Raw genomic sequence first — 10,264 nt, forward strand, 5'->3', positions numbered from 1 at the left:
GGGAAGCGGATAGGAAGGGGGAGGGAGGAGAAGAAAAGAAGAATACAGGGAAAAAATAATATAGAGTTAACTACTGAGATAGCTTTTTTTTTTTAAAAAGCATTTCTGACTGGGGGGCAAAAAAAGCTTTGTCCTAGTGAGGGGTGGTGACAGGGAGTGATGTGATTTGATCTAGCATAAAAGTGCTTTTTGTGTGTGTCTGGCTGAGGAAGTGAAAGCCTGCATCCATTGATTTGGCCGTCCAGGGAAAAGGCTCTGCTTGCCCTTGCTCTCTTTCTAAGATGTGTGACACTTCTTCCTCACTGTCACCACCCAAAAAACAGACACGCTGGCACCTTGGCCATCCCAGTTTGTTTGCGTGTTTGCGTGTGTGAGGAAGAGAGGAAGAAAGTGAGAAAGCAGTGAGCCATATCCTCAGAATCTACACCTTTCCTCACTTAGACGTATTGATTTCTGTAAGCAGTAAATAGATTTAAAAGATGATGACAAACAAGGAGCGCTGACGGGGAACACTCTCAGAAATGTGGGAACAGCACAATATCCCCTGTTGCATCATAAAATATATGATTTAACTGCCATGCCAAAGAACGGGATGGCAATTTTAACTCCTCACACATGAAATAAAAGCACCTGCAGTGTCATAGAGATATTCCTAAGTGGTGCAATCACAAATGGCAAGCGACTTGCTTGTGTGCGCCATTGAGCTGAAGCTCAGTTCTGCACTTTAAAAGCATAGTTTGTCAACTGCTTCTCGGACGTCCAGCAGCATCTAACGGTTATTGTGCAACTCCACAGACACTGATGGAGGATGGAAAGAAGGAGTCGGCTGTCAGTATGCTTCCAATCGTCCCTGAGGATAGCGACTCTGGTCGCACCTACACCTGCAGGGTTCTTAACCCAGCTGCCCCAGCTGGACGACAGACATCGATCACTATCAATGTCCAGCGTGAGTGTCTCGGCATAAAGACCACCAAAATCTCACATTGTAGCAGAGTGCCTGCTATGTGCAGTAATCTGTAAAGCACATTTGATTCTGTTGCACTGTCAAAAGGTGAATGGTGCCAATAAGATTACTGAATCCAATGCGTGTCAGTAACATAAAGGTTTTCCTTCTCACAGACCCTCCTTCAGTGACACTATCAGTCCAGCCTCAGACTGTGACTGAGGGAGCCAAGGTTCTCTTCATCTGCTCTGCTTCGGCCAATCCTGAAATCACTGGATACAGGTATCCATCCTGCATATTAATTTCAATTTCACACTCTGATCCTGCCACCATAGAACCAGCAGTCTAAGATGATGATACAGCACAAACATATACAACTACTTCAAGATATTAATGCTTTCCAACCAGAGTAAAGTTGTCATCCACAAAAAGCAGTACATATATAGTTATAGTTATATTTTATTTCTGTGTCATGCCAAACATCTTGGCCCATCCCACATGGGATTACAAGACACCACAAATTCACTTATTCAACAAACATCTTCCCATTGCATATACAAATCCTTCGAACAAATACATGAATACAAATATATAGACATACACATACATACATGTATATACACGTACACACATACCACACACAAACAACTAGTTCTCATCTACACTCGATAAAGAGCTTTTTCCCTCTTCTCCCAGGCTTTATCTAAATAATTAGCCAATTTATATGTTTCATATGTGAACAGCCATCTCAATCTTTGAGCATCATCCATATTTACCAAATCAATCTCTGCTTTTATCCTACAAAACAAAAATTCACGCTGCTCACGATAAAAAGGACAATAGAAAACAAAATGGAACTCATTTTCTACATCATTCAAACATCACATAGGACAAATAAGTTTTTCCTCTTCTACATTAACATATCGTCCTGTTTCAATAGTCAAAGGCAAAACACCAGATCTCACTTGAGCACATAAGGATCTTTGCCTTTTTGACAAATTATATACAACATAATTCTCAGTGCCATATTCTGGTTTTATCATTACAAAAATACGCAATTTTGGCTTAGCCCATATATCATCAGCCCACTGCTTTTTGTCTTTAGCAAACACAGATTCTTTAAACAAACCGATATTCAGTTTTTCATTATTAAGAAACAAATCCCCAAAACCATAATTACAAAACAATTTGCATATGTCGTTAGACCAAAGACCAAGAATGTGTTTATCCCAGAGAAATATTTTCCTTGTCAACCTATTTGCTTCCATATCTAATAGACGATTCCATAACTGGGCCATACATATCTTCCAGCGAGCCTCACATGATTCCCATCCCATGTCTCCCACTATCGCCAATGTAGGGGTATACTTATGCACACCCAGCATGCACTGCAGATTATCTTCAGATGGAGACAGTAGTACTATATCATCCGCGTACAAAAGAATACTTATCATTTCATTTCCACATCTTATCCCACAATTCAATGCTTTAATTTCCTTTGCCAAATCATTTATATAAATTGCAAATAATGTGGGAGACAAAGCTTCGCCCTGTTTTACCCCTGATGATGTTGGAAACCAGTTGGTATGGAGTTCATTCAATTTTACACATGCTATGGGCTTGTGATAAACAGACTGCAGTGCCATATAAAAATTTCCATTTACCCCATACTCTATAAGCTTATATGCCAACAGATCCCTATTGATCATATCAAAAGCTTTGTGAAAATCGATAAAGCACGAATATGTTGGCTCATTTTCACTTCTTTCTCTAAATACAACATGAGCCTCTCATTAAGTATTGTAGAATACAGTTTATAAACTGTTTATAAACATTAGACTAATCTCTCTATAATTTAAGGGCACCCTTGGATTTTCATTTTGGGATTTTGGTATCGGATTAATAATTGATTTAAGCCACATAGATGGTATTTTGCCACATTCAAAACATCCTTTAAATAAATCACACAAAATATCAAATAGTTTGGGTGATTTCAGTATTTCATTTGGGATATTTTTGACCCCTGTCACTTTTCCCAATTTAGCCTTATTAATAGCCATTTGAACTTTTCCTTTTGTAAGACTGTTATTAAGATCCTTATTTATCCAATATTCCCATTTTAAAATGTAGCTCTCTATTACATTTTTCCTCTGACATAAATCCTCGTAATACCCTCCATCAAAATCAAACATCTCACAAGAGAAAAGATCTTTAAAATCTTTCTCCCACCTATTAATTACATCAGACAGCCCAGTCACTAAACTACCGTCATTCCCCAGCACTTCCATGGGTATTTTACAACTACGCCTTGGCCCTAGTTTATTAATTTCTGACACAAGTGTGCTTAGTGTTTAGTAGATTCATTGGGTTAAATGGGCTGCTTGATTGGCAGCGTTTGATTGTGATTGGCACAAGCTGTGAATCAGCTAATAACCACTTTGATACGCATGATTAAGTACCTTCCCTCAACTAATGCGACTGTATAATGTGATTATTCATCTGTCCTAGGTGGTCGAAAGGAGGCGTTCCCATCTCTGAAGCAAATGGGGACAGCCTTGAGGTGACAGTGGACTACTCTTACTTCACAGACCCAGTCTCTTGTGAGGTGTCCAACTCTGTGGGCAGCACTAACGTCAGCACCCTGGTCGATGTCCAATGTGAGTATAATAGACACAGTGTAGCTATGCTGGGTATTTAGAGAATTTCTCAGGGTACATGTTATTTTGAAAGCAGTCTCTTATTGAACTGTGTCGCTTTACTCTAGTTGGCCCCAGACTGCTGTCAGAGCCTAAGCCAATGACGGTGGATATCGGGATGGATGCAGTCTTTACTTGTGCATGGACTGGAAACCCTCCTCTGACCCTGGCCTGGACCAAGCAGGGCTCCAGCGTGGTAAGGCAACAATCACTAGTCGCCACCTCAACTTTGTGGTAAAGCTTAACACCACCCCTCAACACCATTCCTCCAGAGAGAAACATTAACACATGGCCTTGAGGCATGAATTCCTCACACATTTCCCCCAAACATCTGAGGCTGAATCTTCAACACCTCCTCTCTCAGTGCTCCCTGAGGGCTAAAGACTCTGACAGCTTCATACACCATCATCAGGACATGCTGTCATAACTCTAATCAATCTATCAATCTATCAGTCAACCAATGAGCCAAGCTGTGGTTCTAACTAACATAATTACAACTTTTAGAGCAGGCATTTCTGCCTTTTAGACATAAAAAAGGCCTGACTGCACTTGAGTATTCATTTTCTCAAAGTCAGTTTCCTAGGTGGAACAAATGGGACATTTCCACCTTAACTTCACATCATCCTGGTAAAAGTATTTCAGTGCACACACCATCAGTGGGGACATCCCATAGGAGCCCCTCTCCTGGTTACTAATATCATTTTTGAGGCGTTGTTGGAGAAAACACCCCAGTAAAGAATGCTGCGGGATGGCGTAAGCGATGCTGTCATCTCAAAGAGTAAACGCTTTCAGCCCCTCTGAGGGAAAAGCACAGGCATTTTTCTAATCCACCCACTGCCACTGTCCCTCACACAGCCACGAGTAATGGATTAATTGGGTTACTCCATAAGTGTGTTGAAATAAAAAAAATTGGAGAGAGTGAGAGGGGGTGTAGAGAGGGATGGAGGGAGGAGGGAGGAGTGGGGGTAAATGGATTAATCACAGCTTGATGGAATAACAGGATCAATGTGCTGAGGAGTGAGTGAGTGTAGCAGCTCCAAAGGCTAGGGCCCACTCACACCATAGTGCGCTCCGTTCTGGCCCCACTGTTTAATTACAACAATCTCCCCAGCAGCACGGTCACTCAGCGGTGGCTGGAGTGCTTAATGCTGTGATTAAAGCTCTTCACAATGAAATTAAACTCAATCCACCAGCATTTGTTACATTGGTCAGCCCACCTCTGTGCTGCCTCCACAATGAGTGGGCCACTGATACAGGTCCCGGTTTCCTTTGTCTGCCTCGTCTCCCCAACGCCTCGCTCTTTCTCACTCCTTCTCTCTCTCTCAGACACTTCTGACTTGTCTCTCTGGATTCTTCACTAGGTGCTCAGTAACGGCAACACCTTGCAGCTGAAGGCTGTTACCCAGGAGGATGCTGGAACATACACCTGCAAGGCCATCGTACCCCGGATTGGAGTTGCAGAAAGAGATGTCACTCTAACTGTAAATGGTGAGTGGTTTCTTTGAGTACACATGGTTGCTTGTAATGTTTGGACCAATTGTGTTGAATAAGTAGCATCAAAATTAATATCTGGCAATTTGGCGGTGGTCAATATTGCAAAATATTCTTTTATTTTTTTAATTTCTCTGCTCACTCTCCTTCTTCCTCGCACCAGGCCCACCTATCATCACAGCGGACGCCACGCAGCATGCTGTCAAGCACTCCAAGGGCAAGTTGGAGTGCCGAGTGGGAAGCAGCCCCCCGCCTGATAAGATTGTAAGTGAGCCCTTTTATTTCTGTTGTGCGTCATTCACTTAAACTTGCGAGCTCACGTACTCCGTGTTCCTCCGCGCCACAGCCACATGACAGTGATCACTCAGTGTAGCTTTACCCCTGACCTCACCTTCACACCTTTTACACCAACACATCTCCAACTCACACGCTAACAAACACACACATATTCACAGCTCTAATTGCACCGACATTGACTGTAGAGACAGTCGAGTAGGGGGAGCTGTGGGAGACTGGCTTCCTGCAGGTTTCAGCCAAACCGCATTCAATTAGCGGCCCAAGAGGCATCACTCGGCTGACCCTGTTGAACTGCTGAACGTACGCTGGGCTGAAAGAAGATAATTAGGGTGTGAGGAGGAGTGAGAGACAGGTGCCCTGCTGGCCCCGCACTAGAGACAGCAGAGAGGAGCCTTATTTCATAGTGCAGCTACCTAACCCTCCTTAGGCCTCACCTGCAGGGCAGACGTAGGAGGCAGCTTAAACATGAGCCTGTGAGCTGTGTCAGCCACGGAGCACCTTCGAGGTCGGCAGAGAGAAAGCAGAACAGAAAGAGAAACTGGTGTTCAGTCAGCGGCAGGCCGGGATCTAAGGATAAACAGCCGGGCAGGCCTCTGCTTTGCTCCGCGGTGAGGAATTTTTCATACAAAAGTGACTTACACCTGTTTTTTTTCTTCTGCTCCTCTCAACAGGTGTGGACCTTTGGAGACATGAGCCTGTCCTCTGGTACCACCGGTCGTTATTCAGTGCAGACAGTAACCAGCGACCATGGAGTCCTGTCTTCCCTGGTGCTGTCTGAGACTCTGGCGCAGGATTTCCAGTTGCGCTACAACTGCACTGCATGGAACCGCTTCGGCACCGGCACCGCCCTGGTCACCCTGAAGGAGCAAGGTACACACTGACAGGAGTTATAATCCACACCAGAGCCCTCTGCAGAAGTTATAGTGATACTCTCAATCCTTGCTGTAAATGGGGCCAGATTAGGTGAAAGCAGCACTCCGGTCTTGTGCTTATCTTAATTATACTCCTCTAAATCAATATGATTTAATCAGCAGATGGTTCCTTGAATGAATATTTTTGCCCCATAACATAGATATGGATTTGGGGACAAAAGTAAATTAGAGGAAGCCATATGCGTTTGCGGTTGGACTCATATTCTCTATCACTGTCTCCGAGCCAAGTTCAGCATCTCAGGCTGCAGCCCCTTTAAGTGATCTTAAAATTAGGCAGTAGTACTACGACACTGATGCTGCTGGAAGCCTTTGTTGCAGCAGACACCAAAAATAAGGTCCTCGCTAGTAATTTACATCAACGTAGCCGAGTGGGGTCTCCAGAGAAATGGGCAGCGGTATCTCCTGGAATCTCTAATTAGATTACTGTCTGTTGCTTCATTGCATGTCAGGCCTTGTTACCCTTCTTTCAGAGAGATTAGAGACAATAGCCAGGCTGTGGGATGCCAGATTGCCCGCATGAGCATACGCTAGCTGTGAGCATGCCGGGGCTTACGACAGATGAATTTATATAGGCTCTGCCGTTCCTAGGATTAGCAAGACAGATGAATGGATCTCTTTCTTTATTTTTGCTCTGATCTGCCCGTTTTTGACTCTAACACTTATGTTCTACTATCTCTCATTTCATCCCTCCCCTTCTCTTGACAACCATCTACCCCCCACCCCCCTACGCCACCCTTTTCTTCTATTGCTATTCTTGTGACAGAAGCCCTGCCTATGTTGATAATTATTGGTGGAGCAGTAGGTGGAGGCTGTGTCCTGCTCATCTGTGTCATCACTCTGGTCTCCCTGTGCTGCAGGCACACAGGCAAAGGTGAGCTCAACGGTTAGTATGGGCGAGAGGGTCAACAGCCAATTCTTCAAATCAAACAGATTAAAGTCTTTGTCTTTTGCGAGCTGAAAATTGAACAGGTTTTGTTCAGTTTTTGTGCCGTTTCACCCTGTGATTAAATGAAATCTTTGATGCCAATTTTTATGTAATAGTCTGCCCGGTGATGTCAAGTAAAGCTCCTCTTCTTTTCAATCCACACAGGTAAAAGGTGCACTCGTCTTTCAAAGAGTGACATCAGAGTTCAGATTGTTCACAGCGATCACAACGCGACACGTGGCAATGATGATGAGGAGGACGTCAAAGAGCCCATGGTAAATTTCTTTGAGCACCATCTTTGTATGCCGTATAGATATCTCTATAGATGGTTAGAGAAACTTCACATTAACTGTGTAATGGAATGATCAGACTTTGTTTTGTTCTTATTCAAGTGAGGTCTTGCTCATCCTAGTAATTCTTCAGAAATGCTTGGTCTTCCTTCAGGCACCGAACAGCAGCGAGTCTCCTGGGACATCACGCACAGAACACAGCGACCTCCTGGAAGAGGAGGAGGATGAGAGATCGGACATCAAGGTAAAACTGAAAATACTTTTATTTTCATTCAATCAATTATTTTCATCAATTATATGCAATATTGAACTATGCAACATTTATGATTTATTTTTCCTTCTAATAGGACCCCACCAATGGCTACTACAATGTCCGTGGCCATGAAGACCGCAATATCCGCAGCAGTGGATTCTCTGAATATGTGCCCAACACTCGGCCAGTCTACACTCCATCACAGCTGCCCTCCCCCAGCCCCATGTACGGTCAGCATGGCACCCAGCCTCGTGCCTATGACTTCTCCCAACGATATGCAACTACCACAGCGGGCAGAACCGCATATGAACAGCAGCAAGCTGCCCAGCAGCAGCCCACCCAGCCAGCCAGCATTTATCCCACTGATCCCCTCTACAGTGGCTCTGCCTACCTACCTGCTACCTATGGTCGCGCCTTCACCAGCTACGTTAAACCCGCTTCCTATGAGAAGGTGGATGCGTATGACCAATCAGATCAGGCCAGCAAAGTGTCCAGCTCGTCTCGCTTCTCTTATGCCTCCTCGCAAGTATCCTCCCAGCAGTCTGACTATGGCCGGCCTTCACAACGTATGCAGACGCATGTTTGATTGGACCAAAGAACTGGAAAAAAAGAAGGAGTACAGGAGCAGTGAGTAGATAACCATTGTCACCTCCACAAACACTTGTGGCTGGACTAACATGAACAGAGACTTACTTTACTCGGACGGTCCTTCGAGGACATGTTTGGAGGTAGCCATGTGCTTTATGGGGGTTATGGGATGACCAACCTTTATTTGTTGTGATGGATGGCGTGATCTACAATAACGCTAACCATAGAGCTCCTGAGCTGGAGAATTCAGCAGATTGTGATGTTCAAGTCAAACTTATGATTACAGTGTGATACCTCACCAGGTTATCTCTACATGATGACCACCCAAACCTGTGAAGATATTCTGTCAGTGCAAGGGCCAACTAGAAAATAAATCAAATGCATTTCTCAAATTTGGGTGGCCAAAATGACTGGGGTAGCTGTTTACTTGCCTCTCACGAGTTTACTTTGTATCAAACATGACCTCTAAAATGCTTTGAAAGAAGATATTACAAGCGAAGACAAGAAAAAACAGATATGAGCCCCCTATTGTTGTCTGTCATTTGGTGTTTTGTTGGCATGCGAAAGGAATTCTAAGCACATTTGTGTCTCTATCATCCACAAAAGACTGAGCTTTCCACATCCAGAGACAGACAAACTATTCCGCACAACAGGCTAGCTCTACTGACCAACAAGTGCTACAGGCACTGTACTGTATGAAAAGTTTAATCAGTGGTGGAATACTTCTGGCCTGAGTTGTATTCCTGGAGCTTCTTCTGATAATAACCCTTACATGTTGGACGTAGCGGTGTTGCTTACTGGTGGGAAAAGAAGGAGATATAAAGAGAATGTGTATTTTAGCCGTCATTGTAATGGAGGGCTATATGTTAACTGTGTGTTGTACCAAGACGGACAAGGTAAGGCCATGAAAACCCAAAGATGGTGACACTTGTATAGTGGAGAACTGGGGCTGAGGCTGATTACTGCTGTCCTACCCCTGGTACTGTTTTCTGATTGTAAAATGAAGAGGAGGCTATGACCAGAACAATCAAAAGTGGTGGTTTGGAAAATGGTGGCAATCTTGAACTTGAAATAAACTTGAATGCAGCGTCATCTTCAGCAGGCTCAGGTGGGGAAAGACGTGTAAGGCAGTCCTAATGTGGACCATACACTCAAGTTTTACAACTCAATCAAACTGTCTCAATATGTTTACAAGAAACAGTACTACCCTAAAACACTAAGTATCTGTACAAGTGGCTGAGCCCATCCTTTCTCTCTGTTGCATGCAAATGATGTGTCTCGTGAAAATCTTCAGCGTTTATATTCATGTTCATTTCATATTTGAGACATTGGTTTTTGCACCTGAACCAATTGCATTCCACTTCCTGGATGTTTCAGTATGGACGCCTGTACTGCCATTTGTCTAAAAAGCTGTTCCCAGGCAGCCTGATGAGAGAACAAATGCTACTAAAAGTGAGGAGGCAAACATCATCGCTTGTCTTTATTTTTATATTTTATATAAGCCTTAATGTACAGCGTGTAAGCTGCTCTATTGTAAAGTACCTTTATATACCTATGTATCTATCTTGGTTGATTTATTTGGGTTCACAGATTTTCTTCTCCAAGTTGTTCATCAATCATTGAATCCAGTTACTATGCTTTTTTGGAACACAACTAATTGCCATTTGTTTGTTTATTCTTTTAATAATGTATTAAGACTTTTATTTGCTAAAAATGAACTATCGTTGCTTGTACCTTTGTACACATATTTATATTTAAATAAAACCATTTCCGATAAAGAACTGGCTGGTGTGTTAATCAGCCTGGTGAGTAGCTTCACTGGGCATGGGGAACAGCGACAAACAAAGCT

At 43.4% G+C, this 10,264-nt stretch overlaps 1 protein-coding gene across 2 annotated transcripts in view; it reads left to right on the forward strand.

Moving 5' to 3' along the window:
* kirrel3l (kirre like nephrin family adhesion molecule 3, like) overlaps positions 1-10,148 on the forward strand; it is a 34,202-nt gene extending 24,054 nt beyond the window's left edge. The window contains exons 5-15 of one of the 2 annotated variants that reach the window (XM_028580365.1): positions 796-946; positions 1,120-1,225; positions 3,452-3,600; positions 3,708-3,835; positions 5,001-5,127; positions 5,294-5,394; positions 6,099-6,297; positions 7,123-7,242; positions 7,450-7,559; positions 7,729-7,818; positions 7,922-10,148. In XM_028580365.1, coding sequence (XP_028436166.1) covers positions 796-946; positions 1,120-1,225; positions 3,452-3,600; positions 3,708-3,835; positions 5,001-5,127; positions 5,294-5,394; positions 6,099-6,297; positions 7,123-7,242; positions 7,450-7,559; positions 7,729-7,818; positions 7,922-8,413 — 1,773 coding nt within the window. In that variant the 3' untranslated portion in view covers positions 8,414-10,148. The remainder of the gene's footprint in view (positions 1-795; positions 947-1,119; positions 1,226-3,451; positions 3,601-3,707; positions 3,836-5,000; positions 5,128-5,293; positions 5,395-6,098; positions 6,298-7,122; positions 7,243-7,449; positions 7,560-7,728; positions 7,819-7,921) is intronic. The other variant, XM_028580366.1, reaches the window with a different exon arrangement.
* The last annotated feature ends 116 nt before the right edge of the window (positions 10,149-10,264 follow it).

This window comes from Perca flavescens, chromosome 6, assembly GCF_004354835.1.
Source record: "Perca flavescens isolate YP-PL-M2 chromosome 6, PFLA_1.0, whole genome shotgun sequence".
Taxonomy (NCBI): domain Eukaryota; kingdom Metazoa; phylum Chordata; class Actinopteri; order Perciformes; family Percidae; genus Perca; species Perca flavescens.